We start from the raw sequence: 26,949 nt of genomic DNA on the forward strand, positions 1-26,949 counted from the left end.
TTGAGTTATTTTAGATTATGAATGGCGAAGACGAGGATGGTAAAGTGTTGGGTAAATTTTGCGGAAATTCTTTACCCTTAAACAATAGTATTATTTCGGATTCAAATATGGTTTTTGTACGTTTTCATTCTGATGGATCCAAAAATTTTCGGGGTTTTCAGTTGAATTACACTACAATTTCACCTGGTAAAATAAATTTTGTTATATTCAAATATATTCTTTTAACTTAATTAAAAATTTTAAATTGTTTTTTTTTAGATTGCGGTGGAACATTAAATATCGATTCACATGGGACATTATCCTCTCCTGGTTCTCCAGGAAAATATCCACCTAATCGTGACTGTTATTGGACTTTGAATGCCAATCCAGGAAAAAGAATTCAATTAAATTTTTTCTCATTAAAATTTGAGCGTCATATAAATTGTAGTTATGATTATTTAGAGGTAACATTTTCATACGTATATTGCTTATGGTTAAATCAATAAACCTATAATATCTAAATAAGAATAATAAAATTATTTTATTTTTGATGTAGATTAGAGATGGTTTTACACAGCACAGTCCAGTATTAGCAAAATTATGCAACACTACTTCTAATGGTCTTCCTCCTCCTATATTTACTTCAGGTCAATATGCAAGTTTACACTTCCATTCTGATAGTTCTGGCCAAGATTACGGATTTCAAATGACGTATACTGTAATTGAAGGTAATTAATATGTTTATGTAATTTACTTTGGTATTTTGGTAACTAAAGTTACCTATGTTTATCAACATATTTTTAATTAGGTGTACCAGGATGTGGCGGAATTTATACAAGTCCATCTGGAATAATAGCTTCACCGGTAGATTTAACCAGTGATGATAATAATTATTTGGACAATTTAAATTGTGAGTGGCATATAAGAATGCCTTCTAAACAGAGACTAAAACTCGCATTTGTAAAGAAATTTGGCATTGAGCAAACTACAAATTGTTCAACAGATTTTTTGGAAGTATGTTTTATTTGCGGTATTGGTAATAAATAAAAATAATACTTTCAGTACATCAAATAAATATATTATTTAATTATTATTAATAGATTTACGATGGTTCTAATATTAAATCACCATTAATTGGTCGTTATTGTGGTTCAAAAAGATTTGATCAACCAATAATCACAAACAGCAATGAAGTCACCATTATTTTTAAGTCTGATTTTTCATCTACAGCTGAAGGATTTACAATCAAATATGAAACATGTATGTATAAATATATTTGTTTTAATAGTTATTGTATCAGGAGGTAATCAATGGAATTCAAAATGTATAACAAAATATGTATTAATAATTAAATAGTAATAATTTATAGTATTTATACAGTTGAATAAGCTATAAGACTATTTTATAAATATTTCGAAATATTAATATATAAATAACTTAATACTTATAAATATATATATATATATTTTTTTAGTGTGTGGTGGAACATTTACAGAAAGTAAAGGTATTATTGAATCACCATTTTATCCAAATCCTTATCCAAAAAATAAAATATGTGAGTACCTTATTGCTCAACCAGTTGGAAAAGCAATCCGATTGTCATTTTTGGATATGGAAATTGAAGATCTATCTTATCCAAAATGCCTTTATGATTCATTAGAGGTAATTTAATTTTTCAAATGTTGTAGGTTGATTACTTGCTTTAATAAATATAATTGATTTTTATTTAATAGTTTAGTATTTTATAATTTTTTAACTGGAAATGTATAATGTACATATTATGTCATCTTTATAAACATTTATATATTGTTGATATTTAAAAAAATGTATTTTTTATACGTAATACAATTTTTTTAGTTTTAATTATCTAAATATACCTATCAAATCAGTTTATCTGTTTTATTTAGGTATATAAATAAAGTAAAATTTTGTAAAAAAAAAAAAAATAACATAAACTAGTAGAAAAGAATTACTTGATTTTTTACTATTATAGTATTAAAATATTAAATAACTAGATAACTACATGTTTGAAATTAAATCTAATGGCATTTTTTTAAAAGTATACTGTATTAATGTGGAGGTAACAATTTTATTCATTAATATATTTTTACAATTATGCAAATATTATATTTTCAAAGAAAGTTAGAGGTAATAGAAATTATTTATTAGATTAAGTAGATATTACGAATAAAATTAACTTAATCTAAACAACTTTTCCTCTATATTAACATGATATTATAATTTTTAACAATTAAAATTTAATAAAATATTATAAATGCTTAAATAAAAATGTTAAATTTATAAACATGTATTAAAAATATATTTTATATTTTTCTATGACTGTAATGTATAATAATATATCCCTATTAAATATTCATACATTTTTAATATAAAAATAAATAGTAATGATCAATAATAATAAGAGAATCTAGTCTCAAGCTATTTAGGTAACTAATTTACATAGTTGTATAGTTTGAACATAATATATTTTAGGAATGCTTTATAAATTCTGATGTATATTTTATTTTTATTATTCAACACCTTACACGAGTGTTTGGATTTTGGATTGCAATTTTTAAGATTCAATTGTTCTTTTTATAAAAAATTATGCAACATTATATTTTTATTTTATTTATGTCAAGAAATAGAAAAATAAGGTATTTTTGAATTATGTTTGTTTACTTATATATTATATTGAAAAATGATAATATTATGTGATATCATTTTTTGTTATACAACTATAACAAAATAATTGCTATAATTTGAAATAATTTATATATCTTACAATTTAAATAATCTTACAACTTAGATAATCTCGAGTCTGGATAATTTATTATATATATGTTCAACGTAAATAATATCTATTTCAGATCAGGGATGGAGATAATGAGAATTCAACTTTAATTGCATTGTTATGTGGGAATATTAAAAAACTTCCTAAACTTCCCTATCTATCGACACATAATTATCTGTGGTTAAAATTTTCTACCGATCATTCTAATTCTAATAAAGGATTTCTAGCAAACTATTCAACAATTGATATAGGTAAGCGATAATATAATATTATTGAATTTCAATTTTAGTTACCTATTTACTATGATAATTATGATGTCATATTTTTTTCAATACTTTAGCATGTGGTGGTATTTTGAAGGAACCATCTGGTATTATACAATCTTCGAAACATTCAGAACAATATTTACACAACCAGTTGTGTAAATGGATTATATCAGTAAATGAATCTAGTCAAATACAAATAACCTGGTTAACATTTTCCTTAGAAAACCAACATTCTTGTAATAGTGATTATGTTGAAATATATGACAATAGTAATTCTGGAAATTCATCGAAAATTGCTAGGTAAACTATATTATCCAAAATAATTATAAAGTTGTTAAATTAATCTATTAGTTAAGTTTTATGAATTACGTTAAATTTGAATATTAACTCTATTTAATATTCATAATAATAAGTTAAATTTTTAGTTCTCGCTTGTTATAAATTCTATGTATTTATAAATTAAAAATATTTCATAAAACCAGTAAGATTTTTAAATCAAAAATATTTATTTAATTTTGTAGGTATTGTGGGACTAAGGTTCCACCTGTATTGACGTCGTTAGGTAATCGACTAACAATTGTTTTTAAAACTGATCATTCAGTGGCACAAGACGGATTTATGCTAAATTATATTTCGCTTAATAAAGCTCAAGGTATTTATGGTTTAATAGTATTAAATATTTCGCATATGAATAATGATTTATATAATATATATAAATACATAGCATGTGGTGGAAATTTCTTCACACGAGAAGGTTTTATTAAATCACCAAATTTTCCAAATGATTATCCAAAACTCAAAGATTGTTCATGGGTAATAAGTGTACCAGTAACTAACCAGATTGAATTAAACATTACTCATTTTCTGCTCGAAGAAAGCACAGACTGTCGTTTTGATTTTGTGGAAATTCGGTATGTTGACCTAAAGTATTAATAATTAATATAGTTTATACTTAATTATTTCTATAGAAATGGAGGATATCCTACATCACCTTTAATTGGGAAATATTGCGGATCAAAAATTCTTCCTGTTATATCTTCAATTGGTAATTCACTTTTCATAAGATTTGTATCTGATGCGTCTAGAGGACGTAAAGGTTTTTTCATGCAATGGTATACAACTGCCAAAGGTATAAAGTTAAATTAAATTAAATTAAAATATACAAATAATACATAAATTAACATCATTAAAAGGTTGTGGAGGAATATTGAATTCTGGTGTTGGACATATTGTATCTCCTAACTATCCATTACCTATACAGGAGTCATTAGAATGCTATTACAAGATAGCAGTGGCACAAGGAAATCAAATAAAACTCACTATAGTAGATATCGAATTAATAACAGACCATTATTCTGGAGGACAGTGTAAAGATAATTTCCTTGAAGTACGTTTCATTGTTAATTTATTTTATTTTTCTACATTTACAGTATTTATATTTTACCGTTAAATCCGAGATTAAAAAAAAATATTATTTCAGATATATTTATTAGTGAATGTAGTTTATAAATAATATTATTTAGTAATTAATTTTCGTAAATTACCTATGCTTATATAATTTATTTGTTTATACGTATTAAATTAATATTTTTACAGATTTATGATGGTGATAATAGCGCTAGTAAAATGTTAGGAACATTTTGTTCAGATTCTCAATCATCTACTTATGTACATTCATCTTCAAACCAGATGTACATTAAATTTAGAAACAGTGGTTTTTCCAAAGGGAGAGGCTTCTCTTTAACATATGCTATAGGTTGGCATAAATTAAACAATAATAAAAAAATATATATATTTATTTTGGGGACGTATTAAAATAAAATATTTTATTGTAGATTGTAATGTAACTATAAAAGGATATCAAGGTGCTATTGAAATGGCTCAACAAGAAAATATGAGATCAGATAAATGTGAATGGACAATCATTGCACCTAAAGGTAGTCAAGTTAATATAGCATTTACTTCATTAAAATTATTACAAAAGCGTTCTACATATTTTTCGCATCAAGTACAAAGTATGTCAGTTAATAACAAACGAAACAACTCTCAATTAACTGTAAGTATAATTTTATATTTATAAAATACATAAATAATTGATAATAATTCATACATTTTTGTATAATATATTTATAGATATTGGAAGGTGCAAATATAAATGAAATAAATACAGTTTTGTGGACTTATAGTTCTTTAGATTATAATCAATCTGTAATTGCTTCAACTAAAAATATAATAAAAATTGATTATAATTTTAGAAACAGATTATTCTTTATGGATAGATTTGATAGTTTTCGTTTGGAATGGATAGTAGATGGTTGTGGGGGGGTATTGGATCCACGTGAAGGTGAATTTACATCACCTGGATATCCTGGATTTTATCCTCCCAGTACAACTTGTGAATGGACTATTGTCGCTGATTATGGATATACTATAGAGATAACTATACAAGATTTTTGGCTTGAGTCTTCAAGATCTTGTACACTTGATGCATTAACTGTATGTATTAATATGTTTAAATTATTATACTTTGTTTAAAAATTTTATTTTTATTTTAGGTTTACAGTGGACACGATGATTCTGGTCCAGAATTGTTACGGATATGTCATAAACAAACAAGTCCAATTATTGTAACGTCTGGGGAAAATGAAGCTTTTATAAGATTTGATTCTGGTATGGAATCTCAGAGGAAAGGATTTAAAGCTACATATAGAACAGTTCCATCGAGTAAGTTTATTCTGTTACTAACTAAAAATATTAAATTAGGTACTAATAAGTTGTAAATTAGAAATGTTATACCATCATTTTTATTATTATTCACATTATATAAATTTTTAAATTTATTCTTTACTATTATTATGATTTGGAATTTTTAGTAAAATAAACCGTTAAAGAGCATTTATAAATGGAAAAAATATATTTAACTTAAGTTCAAATTTATTTTTTAAGCCGTTTATTAAATTATTATTATTATTTTATTTTTGTCAAGATTACAGTGAAATAATCAAATAACACTATATAAATACGTGTAATTGTATATGTAATTTTCATGAAAATTATATAAAGATTAGGAAAAAATGTTTTAATGGGTGAAAAAACAAAATAAAGTTAATTTTATTTGATCACTTTGATTAAAAAAATGTATTTATACGAGAATATTAGAGTTATCTTTCTATCACTTTCCCCGTTGAAAAAGTATTTTCTACAAAATACAAGCCCTAATTATTATATTATAAAAGTTTTCCATCATTTTTATGAAGGCATATATAAATAACTTATTATTTTTTAATTAAATACCTAACACGGAACACAATATTTTACATTCACTTTATCTCCTATAGTAAAAATGTACAATTAAAAACATTTATAAATGTTTAAAATTTGGTAGGTATGTTTAGATATTTATATCAAAATTGAAAACTTAAAAATAAAATGCTTATTTTAATATTGATTTGTTTATTATTATTATTATTATTAATATTATAGAATGTGGTGGAATGTTTACTGCTCCTCAAGGAGTTATCCATACTAGAAATTACCCACAAAACTACGATTCTAACAGTTCTTGCATGTGGTATATTGAGGTAGCAGAAACTCATCTAGTTAATCTCACATTTGTTGACTTCAGTACTCGGAGTTTTCCTACAGGAAACAAAGATAAAGTTTTAGTTTATGACGGCAATATCCATGGAAAACTACTGCTCAACCATTCTGGAAATAGTATACCTACACCGATTATATCTTCATCTAATAAACTCCTCGTATCTTTTGAAGTAGGAAAACGTGACCTACGAGCAAAAGGGTTCAAAGCGATATATTCTACGGTAATTACTATTAGTTTAAATATACTTATGTAATACTTTTACCGTTTTATTTTTTAGGCATGTGGTGCAAGATTAATTACAAATGATTCGGGGATTATTACAAACAATCCATCTTTAACAAACCGTCTAAACGAAAACTGTACATGGATTATTATATCTGATATGCCACAGTCGAAAGTCACATTAACGTTTACTCATATTGACATAGTACATAATTTAGACAGTACCGCAGTGGAAACAACAAATGCAACTGATGTGCAGTGCTCTAGTAATTTATTTCATACAATATTTAGAATTTTTGATGGTCCTGATTTGGATGCTCCCGAAATAACAAAGTTTTGTAAATCAAATCCAATACCACCACCTATTGTCAGTAATGGACCGGCTATGCGTATAGAATTCACAGATAACTCTGGTGCGATGGATTCATTTACAGCTCTGTATTCTGTAAGATCAGTAGGTCTGTATAAACATATGGTATAGCCTAAATGATTTAAATATTCTCGTAATCACGTTATTTTGTTTTAATTAGCATGTGGTGGAATTTACGACTCATTAAGGGGAACGATTTCTTCGCCCAACTATCCAAATAATTATTTCAGAGATTCTGAATGTGTTTGGATATTAAAGTCCTCTGTCGGAAATCGCGTGTCTTTGAATTTTCTTGCTTTTGAATTAGAAGAAGACGAATTTTGCAATGAAGTTTATGTGGAAGTCAGAGAAGGAGATTCTATTGGTCCAATCTTAGGTTCATTTTGTGGTCCAAATTTGCCATCTAATATTACTTCTGGTTTGACGCTTTGGGTCAAATTTCGTTCCAATTCTCTTGGTTCAGCTAAAGGATTTACTGCAGATTTTAAATATGGTATGTTTATTATTATTATTATAGCAATTCGTTATTTAAACAACGCTTACATACATTTTAGTAAATACAATTGATCTGACAAATCAATCTGGGGAAATCTCTAATCCATTGTATCCGAGAGCATATAGAGATAGTGAAGACTATTCATGGACAATAACTGTAGATCAACGAAAACGAGTTCAAATTGTAATAAAAGAGTTTATGACTTCCTCCAAAATTCATAGTTTAAAGGTAAAATACAATTATAACATTTTATTTTAAATTTATAGTCGACAGTAGTTAATTTTATTTATTTGCATGAAGATTTATGATGGAAATAATGTCGATTCATTAATTTTGTATGAACTAAGCAATACACATTTTAATACAGTATTTAATGAAACTATAATATCAACCGATAGCACTGTATACATAAAACTGACAGCTGGTAGTAGACAGGTTGGAGGTATATACTTTTTACTATCATGGACAGCCGTGGATGTGCCATTTTATAAAAAACAATATATCACCATGTTGGACGTTAAATGTAAGTATTTATATTATAATTTTTACAATACAATTATTTTGTATGAATATATTAATATGTAGGTATTAAGGACTTTATTTAAAAACAATAGAATTAAAATTTACTTCACACATTTTCAGATAACAAATCTAGTTTTGATCATTATTTATCACCAAGCACCAATACAAGTGTGATAATTACAAGTCCTGGTTATCCTTATGGCTACGGACCTAATACCAATGTAACTTGGACAATTCACACAGAACCACAATACCATATAGAAATTGATATTCTGGATGTAGATTTGTATCCTGTTCATTCATCTACAGAATTTTATTTTAAAGATTATATAAATATAGAAACAGGTAATATAGCATTATTATTTTCAATACTAATAAATAGCTGATATTATTTAACCGAAATCTTAAATACTGTATCACTTTTAATTTAATTTAATTCATGTTAATAATTTTTCAACATGAAAAACCGGTAAAAAAAATGTTAAAAAAATATTATTTTAAAATTATTTTTTTTATGTTTGCTATAATTATAAACATTTTTAATTTACAAAATATAGGTTAATATTATCTCAAAAGGCAAGCTTGTTGTAATAAGATATAGTGAGTTAGGTACTATAAGATATATCGTAAGTAATGTTATAACTAATGTCATGGTTTAAAATGTTAATTCAAATTTTTCAACATATTCAAAAGAAAACATTTTGAATAAAAATCAAAATTGTAGTATAATTTATCAATTTAAACACTAAAACCATATAAGTTGTAACATTTAAATTTATACTGTTTATACACTACTTTTTACCAGTAGAACTTTTATCATGAAATTAACATACATCAATATTTAAACGTCTTAAAAGAAAAACATTAGTATTAAAAATATGCCAAAATCGCGAAAACTTGCAAAGAATTTGGATGTTGAAAATTCATAATATTTTTGTAAATTTTTATCTAAGGTTAAAAAACCCAACACAAGTTTCTCCATAACTTTTTCTTCAAATAACTGTAAAGAAAAACTCCAGCGTAAATATAGAAAACATTTTATGAGCGTATGAAATTTATTTTTTTACGAAATCTAGTAAAATAACGATTTATTACAATTTAAATATAGATAATAATATAATATAACCTACTAATTATCCTAGACTGACAAATCATCTCCGTTCAGAATCGTTTTTAGTATACAATGATACCTGTCATTGCATTTAAGTTTAACACATCCATTATAGTGACCTATTCTCCATCTCTTCTATACAAATACAGCAGAGCGATATCCACTTGCCCACATTTTTTTAATATTAATATTTCTGCTGATACAGTAAAAAATAAAAAATATAAATAGGTATATAAACCATTTCTATTCCTATTATTATTAAATTTATATCAAACAAAACAGTAACATTATAGCAATAATATGTTTTCTCAACATAAATCGTAAAATTGAATTTAATGTAACATCAAATGAATCTATTTTTTTAATGTATATTAAATTCTAAAAGAAAAAACAATACCCATATACTGAAATTATTTTTTATTTTTAATAATTTATACATTATAAATATATTTTAGTTGATCCTGTTACTGCAGAAAAGATATTAATAAAGAGAGTATATAAAAATATTAACCAAATCAAAGATACAAAAATAGTTGGTAAGAATAAAGTTATATTAACTTTCATTTCAAACAAGTCATTGAATGGTTCAGGATTTAAAGTTGAAGCAAAATTAAGTACGTTGAATGATATAAATCATCTATGGCACCTATTTATATAAAGGCAAAGTATTATTTTTAATTCGTATCTGATGTTAAAGGATGTGGGGGTGAATTACGAGGACCAACAGGAGTAATTAGTTTATCTAACATGAGTAGTGCTGTAGTCTTGGACCCACCGTACGCGTTTGATTATCATTGCACTTGGAATATTACTGTACGACCAGGAAGAACTATTTCAGTTAAATTTATTACCATGAAATTGTATTCATGTGCAGAAAGTTATGTTTTGGTAAGTAGATGTATATAAATTGGATATTTGATAATATTTCTTACCAATCATATACTTTATTTTAGTTAAAAAATGGTTTTTATGAAGATTCACCTTTCCTTGGCCAAGGTAAATACTGTGACAGTACTAATATAGCAACATTGTCTACGACTGAAAATAAATTACAAGTTAATGTCAAATTATTATTACAGGACGTAAGTAAAATGTATATTTGTTTTATATAATATAATATTGACCTTTTTTCTATTGATACAAATATCTGTAATCTTGGCTTTACTTAACTCCAATTCCTTGTCCTTGGACTCATATTGATAATATTACACGCTAAGCATTTAAGGGGTCTTAGGTTTTATTAAAAGAATAGCTAGAGATTTCTAACTTTCTAACACACATAAATGCTAACACAATTATTTAAGAAACGATTCTCGTTTAGATAATGAGACTCACCAATGAAAACCAGTCATTTCTTTTCTAATTTAATTTTCAATCTCGTAAAATTATTTTTCTGAATTTTCACTGGGTATGCTTCTCTCATCTCTGTATATTAGACTCACAATTGTTATTATAATTTAATAAATAAATATTACATTGTATATTACTGTAATATTAAATTGTAATACAATTTTGGTAATTTTTTTTGTTTTTTTATTCTAATATAAAAAATATATTTCTGTACGGTTTATACCTTCGAACAATTATACATATAAATAGTAATTTTTAGTATAAGTAGTTTGATTTATTTAAAACTATATATAAAAAAAAATATAAACATTTGGTAAGACTAATTGATGCGTCTTAAATTTAGGTCGTGAAAATAGTATTTGAAGAAAAATCAATAAATTGCGGTGGACAAATCTATTTAAATGATTTATACAACATTACACAGATAACATCTCCTTCATATCCAAATATACCTCCAGCACACACCGAATGTATTTGGACGGTAATAGCATCTGCCGGTGAACAAATATCTGCAACCATAGAAGACTTAGTATTGGATAGAGAGTAAATAAAGTTTATATTTATTTTATAAAATATGTAGAAAACAAATAATACAAATGATTGTATCTAATTAAAATTTTTTTCTTTAAATACATTCAAGATATATCTTTCACGAATTTATTGTTCTCGTGAAAAATTTAAAGTATTTATTAGTTCTGCAATGATTAAAATTGTGTGTATAACTTTAGGTGTGAAAAGGAATATCTTGAATTTAGAGATGGTGCCGCTCGATTTTCGAAATTGATAAATCATGTTTGTGGAAGTAGTCAAGTTCGAGATATTGAAACAACCGAGAACTTTTTGTTCATTAAGTATTTCACGGATTTAAATGTACCTAACAATGGTTTTAAATTGAATGTCACAATAGGTATTAATTCTTATAATATAATTAAATTAATTTTATAATAGCTGTACCAATTTTTGTGAATGGCGATGGTTAAACAATTTAGTAAAATAATACTTACACGGTTTTAACGTAGAATATATATTTATTTAGTCTTAATTGAAGATTTCTTTTAAGTATTTTAAGAAGACCTAACTGAAGTATAATTTTAATACTTTCTAAACCATGAAACGAACAAACATAGAAATTGCTTGATTAATATTTTACCAATGATTCAGTTTATGCTATAATATGTTTTGTTCAAAGTTCAATATACTTAATATGATGATTTTAAATGAGTCTAAGATTAAATATAGATTAGTAAATGTATGAGTATTGAATATGCCCAAATAACTTAACTAGGATCGCATGAATCGTTAAAATATATAGTTATTTTATAACTCATAATGTCATATATTTTCAAATGTGTAAATAAAAAATCCAAAATTGTTATTGTACATGTGTATACTGTATAATTAAAATGTTCTAAATGTTATGGCATTTATTTTTATACAAATTTTAAAAGCACCATAATATTATTGAGATTGTAATTGAATATTTACAAATAATTTTGTTTAATTTTTTTAATTTTAATGTTTTGTATAAATTATAGTTTTATGAAATGTATTATTTTTTAGTTATTTTAATGTGGTTAAATATTAATTTTTAATTTATTTTACAGCGAAATGTGGTGGTACTCGACGAGCACGGCGAGGTACAATATCGTCACCGAAGTATCCTGGTTCTTATGAGTCGAACATGGATTGTGAATACCGAATTATCACTGACTCTAGACGCCGTATTGTATTAAATTTTGATGCGGTCAGCTTGAAACGGCGGTACCCCAGCATTGGAGTAGGCCCGGACATGCCAAACAACGATACATACGACGATACGCTGACCATATACGACGTAGAACCGTTCAACAATACCAGTACTTATTTTAGTCACCTATGTTTTAACATTAGCATTGAGTAATAGTACCAGGGATCGAAAAATTACATGTTCTAACTTTCGATTTTTTCTATTTAATTTTATTATTTTTAATTAATTATTGTAATGCGTGGAAGGTACACGACTATGGCCAAGAACTTCACGCCTTAAAAAATCTTAAAATATGCATGCACCACTAAATAACCATTAAATATGCTTTTAAAATATGCATTAAAAAAATAAAATAAAATCATAGTATTGAATAAAATCTTTTGATGTTAATATCTAGATAATATTTGCTCCAAAATTAGAAATTATTTGTTATTTTTTTTCTTTTCCGATTTATTTTCTTTGAATCACGCTTATGGTGTATCGATAAACAGCAATGCAAGTGATCGGCAAGAAAAACACAAACACTAACTTTAAAATATTTATTTTATATAAATAAAACCATCGTACTAATATCTCAGGTCCAGAAAATCTATTTAAAATTAAGTTTTTCTTTATAAAATTATAAAACGTACACCTTTTGTCAATCATGAAAAATATACGCCTATACATATTAGATATACACCCGTATTGTCATAAAACGAATTTATGTTTTATTTAGCTATGTTTTAATGAGTATAGAAAAACATGCAAACTCATAGAAGTCCCTAGCCGACCTAGCCCTATACATGACAGTATAGAACATTAAGTCGAAATTCCAAACTCGTAACATTATCATTAACACATTAACAGCAATTCAATCAAATTCAAAAATCATATTTACTGAATCTTATTTGTAATTATTGTTACGTGCAAGGCCGTGTCTTGGGGAGTTCACCCCCCCCCCCCTACGAAATTTTTTCCGAGTAAGTTCTTGGTTACGTGTATACACGTGATATTGTTTAATGATTATAACGCGAAATTCTAATTATTATTGTTCATTGTTTACATTAGGTACTCATTAAAATTTTCATTTGAGACTTATACTGTCAGCCATTATTTATTTATTGTTTTACAAATTAACTTCATTCGGATTTTTAAACAATATTATTTAACAAATAATAAAATTAACAGTAACAATAATAAAAATTCAAACATTATTTACATTAAAAAAGATAGAGTGGTTATGGTTCAAACTTCAAATGATTATTGATTAATATTAGTTAAGGACAGCATTTAATAATGCGTATTACAATAGAGGAATTATTGAAAAGTTGCAATGACTTAATGCCAAATAAAAGGACTCCTAGAGCTTACATAATAATATGAACATTTAAAAATTAAAATTATGATATTGATATATTTTTTCAGGGATAGCAATATTAACAATTTTTGGTTCAAATTTGCCATCAAACCCCATTAGATCATCTGGTCAAGAATTGGTGATTAAATTCAAATCACACTTAAGAAATGGTCCTTTTTATTTGAAAAATACTGATGCAAAGTTCTTATTGAATTATTATTCTGAGTACGATAGTAAGTACTATAAATCATTCATTTGTTAAAATATATTTTAATTTAATTAATTAATTGTTTTATAAATGGTGAATTCGAGTATTAATTTATATTTTAGTAATCATAATTTTAACTCATTATATTATAATGTTTTATTATATTTAATAGGCTGCAGTCAAAATTACGATGTTGAAAGTGGTGAAATAAGTAGTCCTCGATATTCTAGTTGGGATAAAAGACGGCTATACTGTACGTATACAATTACCGTACCCAGAGGACGTATGATAACTGTTGAAATTATCAAAGGAAAATCGATCGCTCAAAGTTGTGACACATATTCATTACCAGAAAATGACCTTAAAGAAAAACTTATAGTAAGTGTGAAATCATAGTTTGTAATTTAAAAATTAAAAGTTTTATTGGATGCGTATAATATGTTATTTATCTATTTAATTATACTTAAAATTCAAATACTTAAAGTGATATAACTTCTATTTTGTTTGTAGGGTCAAATAATTTACGTATTGGTACCTATACTTTTATTTTATATTGAAACAATTATTTATTTTAATAAAATGTATTTCTTTAATTTGTATCATCATGTCTAAAATAAAATTTGTTATTGTTATGAATACAAAAAAGTAACATCGATTTCGTATAAATAATTTTAAAAATTATTTAAAACTTTACTCAAATACCTTACATTTTACAATCTCAGAAATATATTTGAATTAGATTTAAATATTTTAATCTTATCATTTTTTTAAATCAATATATGAGTAAATATATTTATTCTAATACTATACAGCACTTAGTATTTAGTAACATAAAGCATAGTACTAATTTATATTGTATTTGATGTAATTAAAGGTTTACCAAGGCAGCAGTAGCATAAGTCCACCATTATGTGTTGATCCTGTTATTAATCCTGTATCAATGAACTATGTTTATGAATCAACTTCGAACGAAATGGTACTTGATTATGGTTATATAAGTGGTATCCAAAGTGGTTTTAAATTGAAATTTTCATCAAACAAACCTTCCAGTAAGTAATCGTTTAAAAGATTTGTTATTATGCATATATATATATATATATTCTGAGTTTTCCATGTACGAGAATTCCAATGGATCCCATATAACAATACCATATAATAATTCAAAGAGAAAATATTATGATTTAAATAAATCTAACTAATATTGATTTTTAAAATAAATTTAAGTACAGTCGAACCTCTATTTAACAAATTGATGGTTCTTTGAGAAAAATTCGTAAAATAAAAATAATAATTTTCTTTACTTTGAAAATTAATTTTTACTGTTCAAAATGTATGCAAATATGTATGTATGATGTGTATGTATTTAATAACTTGTATATAATATACAATAATATATAATAAGTATTAATGAATAAACTAAAATAAAAAAATAAATAAATACAAAAATGATAGCATATGTTTACTTATACACTTTCTTAAATATTTTTTTATTCTTTGTTGAAGAACTTTTTGGTATTCTGCTGTACTACTTTGGTACCACTCTGATCATACAATTCTCGCACTTATTTAATAATTTAAAGTCATCTGGAACATTTTTGATATACTGAAATCCACGACTAATAATCTAAATAACACAAAATTGTTTGTTAAATGTAATTTTTTTCTTTAAATAGAAAAGTTTTTCGAAAGAAAATTTCATGGCTCAATAAAATATTTCGTCACATAGAGAATTTTAAGTTTGTTAAATAGAGGTTAAACGGTATTTCTATTGTATATAATATGATTAGTAGACAGTATTATACCCTTTCTCAAAAGATTTTTTAATTGACTGTACCTAATACCTGTTATAATAAATATTCCTGGAAAATGTATGAAATATAATATAATGAACAGTTTAGTGTTAACTGGTAGATTTTAAAAGTAAAAATTATCTGTTATATAATTTCGAACAAATTTAAATTTTATAACAAATGTATTGATTTATCATATCAATCATTTTGTACTAAGTTAAAATTATATATGATTAATCTTTTATCAAAATTACAATTTTTTTAGAAAATTAACTAAAGTTCTAGAAGTACTTTTTCAAAACAATGGAATATTCAAAAACGTATGACCTTTAGAAATACCATGTATATTTTAATCTTAATGTACCTAAATGATTATAAAAAATGTTAAAAAAAACATGATAATATTCATAACTTAAATTTATAACTAATGCATTTTGTGTTACATATTTTATGTATTATAAATAATTTATTATTAATTATATATTTTTAATAGTTTGTGGAGGCATAGTCGATGCTAGTAGCAATGGTACAATTGAATTACCTATTAAAAATTTAACCAGCGTTCATTGTCGATGGGACTTGACTAACACAAATGGATCTATTGTAATAGAAGCCGATTTCAAAATTAATGAAACAAAAATGACATGTGGTTATAATTCTCTCTTATTAGCTACCAATGGTAAATACATATTATATTTTATTTTCGTGACCTTTTAGATATTTTATTAACAATATAATCTATTTAGAGGATGAAAGTATGCTACTGAAAAGGTATTGCCCAGTTTCAAACAAAAATGATAAATTTTTTATTATAAGTCCATTACCAATGATAAAACTTTTGGTAAGAGTTTAAAAAAGAAAATATTTGATTGTTTAAAAATAATTTTTTCAATAATATCTAATTGACATTATTTTAGTTACATTCAAATCAAAAAGCTGTTAATTACACGGCAAGTCTTAGTTATTATATTAATATGTGTGGTGGAGTACTATATGGACAAACAATTACCATTACTAGTCCTAATTATCCTAATAACTATAAGCAAATTACGAACTGTGCTTGGTCACTAGTACTTCCCGAAGGTGAAAATGTTAATGTAAGTATTGGAACAGTGTAATGATTAGGTTTACAGAATATTCAGTTATTTAATATATTTTAAAAAAATGGAATAATTATTAATACTTATAACAATAATATAACATTGAGTTATTACTTATGTTTGGAGTGGTCGCTGTTATTTGAATATTAAAATATTTTGATTTTTTTTTTACTTTTATTTTTTATCGGGTTGCCGTTAAAACTGTAACGATTAAAAAACAAAATGTTTTATCCAACCAAAAACATATACATATAACACGTTAAAAACATTAATTTTTTTTTAAAAGTAATATAATATCTGAATAAATATCGAATATTATATAAACAAATGAATATTATCAGAAATTGCTCAAATTGTTTTTATATTTTCATTGTCAAAAAGATAAGATTATTAAACATTTTTATTAACGTGTATGATTCTATTTCAATGATGGCTTATATCATATTTTTAGATACGTTTTAATGATATCGACCTTGATTCGTCGTGTGATAATAATTATGTGATAATACATGATGGATTTAGTCCTGAGAGTCCTGTGTTGGGTAAATATTGTGGTAACGTTTTGCCGGAGAATTTAGTGGCTTCTTCAAATGAGTTATGGATCGAATTTTCATCTGAGAGTGGAAAGAATAATAGGAAAGGTTTCAATTTAACTCTGGAATCCACACAAAATGGATGTGGCAATGTTTATATTAACGAAAAAGGTAAAATATCCACCAAAAATTATCCAAACTTATATCCAAACGACGAAGAATGTGAGTGGACAATAGCAGTATTACCAGGCAACAGGGTTAGCTTGCAATTTGTTGAACGCTTTAGTTTGGAACAAAGTGTTAATTGTACTAAAGACTATGTTCAGGTAAGACACTTATATTTCTTTTATCAATAACAAACATAATTTTAAGTAAAATATGTTAATATAACCAATGGATAAAAATATATTTGAACTATTGAAAAAGTTAAATTTGACTTTATTTTATTAAATAGATTTTCGATTTTATTAATAATAACTGGGAGCCACTAGGAGATCGATTGTGTGGTCGTCAAATACCTCCTACATTCAGCTCAACGGAAACACAGTTAAAAGTTCGTTTAAGAACTGATAATGATATTCAAGGTGATGGTTTTAAAGTAAGTAGTCGTTTATTTTTATTTTAAAACAACTTTTTGTAATTGTTTATATTATAATTTAGGCCACTTGGAAGAGTATTTGTGGTGGTGTTATTACCAAAAAATCTGGAAAAATAGTTTCACCAAACTATCCTGCACGATATTCAAATAATTTAAGATGCAACTATACAATAATAGCACCAGGAGAGAGTATAGAATTGACTTTTAAATCATTTGAGGTTGAAGGTAGGCATCTAAATATTGAATACCTAAACTTATTATAAGAAAATTAATTCTTTATTTAATTTACTCGCTTTAGTTTATAGAAACAAAGAAATCTCTAATATTAAACAACACCTAGTTTATGTTTAAATGACCAACTCGCTATATTATTTCAAAAAGTGTGATATTGTTTTCTTTATATGTCTGATATTAAATAAATTATTATTTCAAAGAAATCGTTTAGTACATCCAAACAATTTTAAAAAACTTTTAATTATTTTATTTCATGTCCGAATCATATTACGATTAATACGATTGGAAATTCGGATATAATATTGAAATATCATCCATTTAAAAAAACCTATAGTTGTACATAATATATAATTATATAGAATTATTACCATAGAATAAAATATTTAATGATTATTTCAGATTTTAAATACAATAATTAGGTACATCTTTAAATTTAATTATTATTTGGAAATTATTTTATTTGTTTTTATTTCTTTTGTATAAAGATTAAAGAAAAAAAAATATGATTTAATGATATTACCTATTTAGTGAACTAATAGTATTTGTGGTTGAATCAACATGTTTTAATTGAGTCCTATATGAGTTACCTATATCGTTTTAAAAATGTTAGTACGTAAGAAAATATACACTGAAATTAGTGCAAATAGATGAATAATTACATATAACAGAGATGTATAAGATATTATGTTACATATATTTTAGTTTATGTTTTAATATTAAAAAAATAATAATATACTATGTCACTACGATGTTTTTTTCAATCTAGGTTCTAAATGTCGTTATGATAATCTAACAATATATGACAGGGTGACTGATGATCCAACACATAATGTCTTCGGAACCTATTGCGGAGATAATCGACCAAAAACATTTACGTTTATGAATAATGTCATGATGATATTTATGACAGACTCCACTTTAGGAAAAAAAGGATTTGAAATACATTATGAACTACAAGGTAAATGCACTAACTAAAATAATTTTAGTAATTTCTATAATTATTATGGATACGTGTTTATCGCAAAAAATAATGTCTGAAATAAAAGCGTAATCGAAGAAATTTGATTTAAAATATACAAATGTTTATTTCGATTCCACGTTTTTTTATCCGATAATTAATAATAATTGATCTGGGATACACGAGTACGATCCGGTGATAAAATAATATTCTATACCATATAAATATTAAATATATTTGGTTAAAAACGAAATAATAATTAATTTTATCAAAATATTGATTACATATACAAATATAACTACCTACTTGGTACTTATCCATTACATCGTTTATTGTTGTGGGACATTATAGTCTCTACATAATTACATGATATATTTTTGTAATAAATTATACAGATTTTTATTTTGTATGGGTAAACTCGTTATGGACAGTTTTAAGTAAACTTTTATTTAACTTAATTTTACTCCTTTTTTTCGCTTTTGTTAAATGTTAATCACATAATTTTATATATATATAAAAATAAATAGTATATATAATCATATGCAAGTGTTGTATAACGATTAATAGATAAAACCAAAAGAACAATCAGTTTTTATTAATACATAATATAATATGGTATAAATTAATAAATAATTTTTTTTTCGCATTTTACAAGTTATTTTTTGATCGTCAATTATTCTAAATTAAATACCAGTTACATTACATTATAACAAGTTTCATAAAGTTCCCAATACTTTTATAAAATATATTATACTCAGTCACTACTCACTTTAATCAGTATTTGATCAATAAATGAGTTTTAATTTTCAAGCATTTTAGAATGTGTTATACAAGTGCAATTGGTATACTTATCATAAAATAAAATGAGCGCAATTGGTCTACTGACACTAAACGAAAATTTTGTGTTACGCGCAATTGGTCCATGCCCAAATACCTATCTCTGTCACAATAATAATTTATACCTATCTAATAAATCGTTGTTAGCTAATTAGATTTTTACGTATATTATCGTATACAATATATAATTTCAACACTGTTATATATTTTAATTGTTTGAATTTCTATTTTTTCAAGTGTACAATTTTTTGTTTTTTTTTATGAAATTATTTATTTATGACTATTTATATGAGGATCGGAAATTATAATTACATTCTGTTTCTTTTCAATTTTCTGATATTCGTTAACAATTGATATGATAATAATATAACTTTAATATAATATATTCATCTTTTTCAATATTATCAAATCTTGTTAAGAAATCTGATTTTTTTTCAATATTTTATTTAGGTGCATAAAAAAAATTAACGATAATTATTGTTATTTATTCAAATTTTAATAATACATGTATTTATAGGATGTGGAAATGAAATCACTACTCCGAGATCAATAAAGTCCCCAATTAGTTTTGACAATATGTTTGGTGTTCATGGATATCCACGTAATGTAAATTGCACATGGATTATTCGAGCTCCACCGGAACAAGTTGTACAGCTTGTGTATGTTTACATTTACAGTTAATTTTTTTTTATCATAGAAAAAATTACTAAATGAGTGTTTTTTTACAGTTTTACTAAATTTCGCCTTGAAATTGATTATGATGAAGAAGCTTCTGAAGACGATAAATGTCCAGATGATTTTGTTAAAGTGTTTGATGAGTCTGATATACACAGTAACAATTCTCGAGGTCTTGGAAAATTTTGTGGAGTTTTAGACGATAAATTACCAGAAATTAAGTCTAAAACAAACACTATGTATGTTAATTTCGTTTCTGATAATTCATTAAACGACGAAGGTTTTGTCGCCGACATTTCATTTACGTATGGTAAATATTAAAATTTTTAGGTTTTTCTATTTTTAATCGACACTGAAATTATTAATATTTGATATTTGCTTAAGATCTTTTGAAATTTATTTAGATTTATTTAATTTTAAACTCATTTTAAACAATGTTTTATTAACACTTAATTTTTGTATATAATTTCTATAAATAATTTTTTAAATTTCTGTGATCACTTATATTAATCATTATAAATTTCTAGTATTAATCTTTATAAAAATAATTTTACTAACACAATATTTTCCAATTTATTCTTATACAATTAATTTCATAGCTTTTAACTATTTATTATATTTTTCATATAAACATTTAAATTCACAGAGACAATCGTGGAAATAAAGCATTAATTATTGTTTGATCTTAATACGCTTTGAAAATAAAGTTATTTTAAAATGTATTTTATTTTATTTATTATTTAGGTGAATCTAAAGGTTGTGGAGGTACTATCAAGTTAAACCAATCAAATACAGCATCTGGGTATACACTAAAAGTACCAAAGATGTCAGTAAAAACTTATTTAGATTGTGAATGGCTAATATTAGTAGAGCCGTCACACGTCGTACAGTTTCAAATTATCACTTACACAGAAACTCCAAAATGCTCTTTAAACAAAACAGACTGTAGATGTAGTTCTATTCAGGTTGGGAATCATTATTTATATTTTTTTGTGTAATTAGCTTTCGGTGTCACTTATTCTAAATGAGTACCCTCGGTCGGGGACATGTCCTCAATTTGAGAAAGTTAAGAAGGTGTTTGTGATATTAGTATATCATTGTTTCCGGCAGTCTGATGCATTTATCGTTTTGTTTCTGAAAGTAGTAAAGTTTGAAAGTCAAGTTTGAGTCTTTAGTCATGACCGGTGAACTTCGATTGACGTGCGAGTTTGTCATTAAGGTGACAATCCAACTGGCTTATCATGGATGATGATCTGATTATCTTTTTTTTAAGTATTAAGTCAAAAGTGAAATTTGAATGTGTATACTCTGTCCAGCGAGAGAACGCGCCGCAAACCGACCAAAATCAGTTATTCTGCACATTCCCCAATGGTACTCAACCATAAGTGAACCAATTTCTATAGCATGGTGACGCGGGGGGGATGCGCAGAATCGGCGCGTTCTCTCGCTGGACAGACCATAGCTACTATGACTAGTGATTATCAATATAAAAATATACCTAACTGGGACAAAAATTGGAATAATTAACACCTTAAGTTTAAATTATCGATAGTTATAACTGAACAATATTTATTTTTAGAATATTATTTTTTTAATTATTTAAAATATGTGTAATTAATTTATTAAACTAGTTACTTATGCTAGTCGTATTATAAAATAATTTACAGTGTATTTTATGCTATTTGAATGTAAATGTTTTTAATACTAGGTGTTTGATGGTGCTGGACGTATGGCGTTAAAAATCCGCCAATATTGCTCAGGAAAAGTCGATTATGCTCCATTAGTATCGTCAGGAAGCGAAGCTTTTATTAAATATACATACGTAGACACGGACGTCGATGTAAATTTTGAGATAAAGATAACATCAGTGACATGTAATTTATTTGATATTTAAATAATCAAATACGATTATTAAAATATATTTTTTTTTATTTTTAAACAGCGGTTTGTGGTCCAACAGCACTAACAGTAACTAATAAAACACAAATTTTAACGTCCCCAAACTATCCATTAGCCAACGAAAATAATTTGGTATGTACTTGGTTTTTACAATCGGAACCTCCCAATTCAGTTATTTTGTTACGATTTACTGATTTGAACTTGGGAGATACGAAAGAATGTTTGTTAAATTATTTGGAAGTACACTACACACAGGTAAATATAAAAACATAAAAATTACTGTAAAGAAAGTAAATCTAAACATGTTAAACAAATATTTATTATTTATTTGGAAAATATGGTATGATTTATGAATTTACTTAAGTCATAAAGAAGATCACTGGAAGTCTTATTTTTTAAAGAGTTAAGAGTAATGAAAATAGTGTTGATAACATACGATTCATTATAAGTTAATTGTTAAAAGATCTTTCAAATAAAAATATACATTTTTCATTGCTTTATATTTTAAAAAGTGATGTATACCAACGATTTTAAATATTAATTTTGAGATACTATAAAAAGACAGGAAAAACTCGTATTATTTTACCTCTGCTGCTTTTAACGTTTTAATACTTTAACATACCATACAACTGGAAAATGCATTATAAAAATATAACCCAGTGCATACTAATTGATATAAGATATAACCATAAGTAATTTACCATTATTAAGTTACTAATTATTATACATTTATACTTAAATTAATTTCATATAAAACTATTGGTTTTATTTTTCTGATTTTGGGCACTATAAATGTCAACATAACATCGTCGTGTCGTGATCTCTCTCTCCTCCCCCGGAAGTAATCCCTCTGCTGGTGGCTTTAACCCTTTGCCTGCGGTGGCAGGGAGGTAACCATTTTATATATTAAATTTAAATATTATTTAATTAAACTTATATGTTGATCTAAACATTTTTTTTTTTAGTGGGAGGATTCTTTGCAATCTAATAGTATACGAATGTGTCACGAGGATCATGCATTTGATTTTGTGGATAAAACGTTAAACACTGTTAAGTTAAAGCTATACACAGGTGACCATGCAAAATCAAAAGGTTTCAGACTAGAGTACAAAAGTACAAGTATGTTATACAAGCAAAATTAAATATTATACTTGTATTATTTAAAGCATTTAATAAGAGTTTATAATAACATTTAATTAATTTATCAGTGGCGATAAACTCAGACTTTTTTGTGAAGCGAAGTCTAAAATTATTGTTTATTTGACTTCTAACTTCTTTATTTCACGCTATTAGGCATACATTATAATATATACAACACTTCACTTAACTTAATTAGTTAGAAAGGTTATTCATTTGATTGATTTCATGTCACTAAAGCTCTAATTTGAATTGTTAATTATTATTAATATTGTAATGTATATATGTAGGATGCCAAAAAACGTATGATAAACACGGCGGACGTATACTTTTTAGTAATAGTGATGCGGTTATGGAAGAGGAATGTGTATTCACGATAAATTTAGGACAGCCAAATTTAACTATTTCTTTGTACATTTCATCGTTTCGTTTTTCGGGTTCGGCTACATCGAATTACCTTAAGGTAGCACGGTGTTAAAAATACAATCTATGGTGATAATAATTTATCACAAATTGTATTTCAGGTGTACGACGGACCGAACGTTTCAATGCCATTGATAACCGTATTGAACGACATACGTATGATTCCTTCTCCTATATTTTCAACTGGTCCATCGTTAACGATGGCATATAAAACGTACCCGATTCCCGGGTCGTTGGATATGAGTTACACTTCTACAGACAAAGGTAAGATCCTGCAAATCGATAATAATATTATTTACGTGTATATTTTACTGGTGTGTTGTATCCACATATAGGTAGAGGCTGCGGCGGTAGAATGTTTAATGTAAAAGGAACGGTGACAAGTCCAATGTTCCCTAAATTATACAAAGTGAACTCCGTGTGTAGGTGGGATATTGCAGTACCCAAACCAAATTCAGTCAAAATTATATTTCAAGGTGTGTGTAACTGTGTATAATATAAATATTAATTGACTGCTCGTTAGTAAACACGATAGTCGTAAATGTAAACAAAAATATTACTTTTAATCAATTTAAATTTGAAAACCAATTTCTAAATAAAACTAATATCATTTTTTTCTTACTGCCTGATAACATTATCATGGGCATTTGTTTTTCAAAAACTTTAGTGTTTAACCTTGGCAAAAGAATGACATGCAACACCGATTATTTAGAAATGTACAACGTCGATCAGACAACTGGAGTGTCGTCATTTGTCGCTAAATATTGTGGTGGAGTGAGTACTTTAATATAGCTATTGATATAAATTACGTGCCCATATCAATATTGGTATGTGACTTTGCAAATTACGGTTATTTTGACGGTTTTATTTGTTTTTTTAGGATATTCCGGCGCAGCACATCAGCCAAACGGGAGCAGTATCCATTCGTTACGTAACCACTGTACATAACACAGGCACTGGTTGGGTATTGAATTTTGAATTAAATCATAATAATCAATAAAATAAGTGTAATGAATACAAATTATAATTTAAGATTAAGAAAAAAATAATATGGTAATAAAAGCTTACTATTTTTAAAGTATTAATCGTGTTTTATTTGTATGATATTATTTAAAAGGTCTAATATAAACTATAAAGCTTAATACGTAAATCATGGATAATTGTTATGCAATTTTAAAAATTTGAGTTGTTAATGTATAATTGAATTACGTATAATTGTGATTATTTAACTCTTGAATTCCTGATTGGTTTTATCCAAATCCGTCAAATCAATTCCAACATCAGAAAAAAAATGTGATACCGCTGTGGATTGACATTCTTTATGCCGTAAAAATGTTTGAATTTTATATTATTTTGTTAAGCTTGAACATTTTCAATTATTGAACTGGTTGAACGCATGTACTTAATGGTTTGTTTTTTTAAATTCCGAGCGGAGTTTAGAATGTTTTAATTTTAAAATTATGAGTATTATTATTAATTTATTGTTTTTTTTTGTTATGTTAAAGGAGGTTTTTGGTAAAAATTGTATTTATACATACTTCTGGAAAATTGAAATAGAAAATTCTGAGTAAATAATCGTGGAGAAAAATACAAACATTTGTTAAAATTGTAATACCTATGTATTATTACTATTAAAACAATTGTTTGGCATCCAAAGTTTCTAAAAAGTTAGACTGTCTTCGCTCGTATACAATTATTTATCATTGAATTCGAAATTACTGCACCCATTACAGTGCCTACTCAATGACTAGGTATTTATTTTGATACCTAATGTCGAGTAGAGCGGTTACTTAAATGACGGTTTTTGCATACATTTTTATTGCCTTTTTCTAATTAAGTATACAGTCTGTGTTTTAAATTGTCAATGGAAGAAATAAATATTTACATTACTTTACCAGACTTAAGGTATTATCACTTTAGATGGATAAAAAGCGTTGACAGAAAAAAACATAATTATTTTTTTATAATTAACTCATTAAAATATTACATTGTTTATTTCTTTTGTTCATATTATTTTTAAATTTAAATACATAATTTAAACAATAATATTTAAATTTCAAGAAAAATGGTTTATGTATTTTTCTAAACCTTCGTGCTAAGTAGGATTACATTATTTTGGATTGATGCGTGGATAATTTATTTCTTTTTTAATATAATATGGCTAAGTACCAAAAAATACTACTAAAAATATTAAAAATTTATAATTTTGGCTTAAATTATTTTAATGATGTAGATTTATATATTACGAGTATAGGACTATTAATAATTTTATAAATTTTAGTTGTAAGTGCAAAATAAACACAAAACAAATGTAGGTATAGTTTGCAATATATTTTTTATTAAGTATTCTCAATAATAAATATCGTATTATTTATTATACAAATTATAGGTCATAGGCCAATATTAGTCTTACAAGGTGCATTAGTAAAATTAATACGATCATAGAAATATGTTTTACGCGTTCAAAAATTAGCTTATTGAAGTGGTTTACAGTAAAAACACTTATTATACAAAATACTTTAAAAGAGAACCTTATCTAAATTTGTAATAAAATAGATTATTATATTTTAATTCATTAATTCATTAGTTAAATATAAAAATTAAAACAAGGATAATTATAATTTTTTTAAATTTCCAATCTTAGAATGTTTGAAACTTTTCGCTTACAGCTGTTGAATAATTGAAAAATGTGGTTTTAAACAAAATTATTATGCAATCATATAATATCATAATAATATGCTCTAAAATTTAATATCTGAG

At 25.5% G+C, this 26,949-nt stretch overlaps 1 protein-coding gene across 1 annotated transcript in view; it reads left to right on the forward strand.

Moving 5' to 3' along the window:
- Positions 1-25,270, forward strand: part of LOC132922604 (cubilin) — a 30,670-nt gene extending 5,400 nt beyond the window's left edge. The window contains exons 13-61 of the mRNA XM_060986195.1: positions 15-186; positions 259-443; positions 536-707; positions 788-993; positions 1,080-1,239; positions 1,454-1,641; positions 2,850-3,024; positions 3,114-3,339; positions 3,561-3,691; positions 3,764-3,950; positions 4,008-4,168; positions 4,233-4,426; positions 4,636-4,795; positions 4,875-5,095; positions 5,173-5,535; positions 5,595-5,763; positions 6,523-6,860; positions 6,918-7,320; positions 7,393-7,725; positions 7,787-7,956; positions 8,029-8,251; positions 8,371-8,595; positions 9,817-9,975; positions 10,059-10,249; positions 10,315-10,443; positions 11,055-11,254; positions 11,440-11,618; positions 12,316-12,567; positions 13,866-14,030; positions 14,178-14,383; positions 14,880-15,054; positions 16,289-16,474; positions 16,542-16,636; positions 16,713-16,892; positions 17,347-17,754; positions 17,883-18,026; positions 18,089-18,251; positions 19,027-19,218; positions 20,573-20,714; positions 20,784-21,040; positions 21,475-21,695; positions 22,439-22,604; positions 22,673-22,884; positions 23,595-23,748; positions 24,057-24,229; positions 24,291-24,453; positions 24,525-24,665; positions 24,857-24,963; positions 25,070-25,270. Of these exons, the coding sequence (XP_060842178.1) occupies positions 15-186; positions 259-443; positions 536-707; positions 788-993; positions 1,080-1,239; positions 1,454-1,641; positions 2,850-3,024; positions 3,114-3,339; positions 3,561-3,691; positions 3,764-3,950; positions 4,008-4,168; positions 4,233-4,426; positions 4,636-4,795; positions 4,875-5,095; positions 5,173-5,535; positions 5,595-5,763; positions 6,523-6,860; positions 6,918-7,320; positions 7,393-7,725; positions 7,787-7,956; positions 8,029-8,251; positions 8,371-8,595; positions 9,817-9,975; positions 10,059-10,249; positions 10,315-10,443; positions 11,055-11,254; positions 11,440-11,618; positions 12,316-12,567; positions 13,866-14,030; positions 14,178-14,383; positions 14,880-15,054; positions 16,289-16,474; positions 16,542-16,636; positions 16,713-16,892; positions 17,347-17,754; positions 17,883-18,026; positions 18,089-18,251; positions 19,027-19,218; positions 20,573-20,714; positions 20,784-21,040; positions 21,475-21,695; positions 22,439-22,604; positions 22,673-22,884; positions 23,595-23,748; positions 24,057-24,229; positions 24,291-24,453; positions 24,525-24,665; positions 24,857-24,963; positions 25,070-25,189 (9,642 nt within the window). The 3' untranslated portion in view covers positions 25,190-25,270. The remainder of the gene's footprint in view (positions 1-14; positions 187-258; positions 444-535; positions 708-787; positions 994-1,079; positions 1,240-1,453; positions 1,642-2,849; positions 3,025-3,113; positions 3,340-3,560; positions 3,692-3,763; positions 3,951-4,007; positions 4,169-4,232; positions 4,427-4,635; positions 4,796-4,874; positions 5,096-5,172; positions 5,536-5,594; positions 5,764-6,522; positions 6,861-6,917; positions 7,321-7,392; positions 7,726-7,786; positions 7,957-8,028; positions 8,252-8,370; positions 8,596-9,816; positions 9,976-10,058; positions 10,250-10,314; positions 10,444-11,054; positions 11,255-11,439; positions 11,619-12,315; positions 12,568-13,865; positions 14,031-14,177; positions 14,384-14,879; positions 15,055-16,288; positions 16,475-16,541; positions 16,637-16,712; positions 16,893-17,346; positions 17,755-17,882; positions 18,027-18,088; positions 18,252-19,026; positions 19,219-20,572; positions 20,715-20,783; positions 21,041-21,474; positions 21,696-22,438; positions 22,605-22,672; positions 22,885-23,594; positions 23,749-24,056; positions 24,230-24,290; positions 24,454-24,524; positions 24,666-24,856; positions 24,964-25,069) is intronic.
- The last annotated feature ends 1,679 nt before the right edge of the window (positions 25,271-26,949 follow it).

Source organism: Rhopalosiphum padi, chromosome 2 (assembly GCF_020882245.1).
Source record: "Rhopalosiphum padi isolate XX-2018 chromosome 2, ASM2088224v1, whole genome shotgun sequence".
NCBI lineage: Eukaryota > Metazoa > Arthropoda > Insecta > Hemiptera > Aphididae > Rhopalosiphum > Rhopalosiphum padi.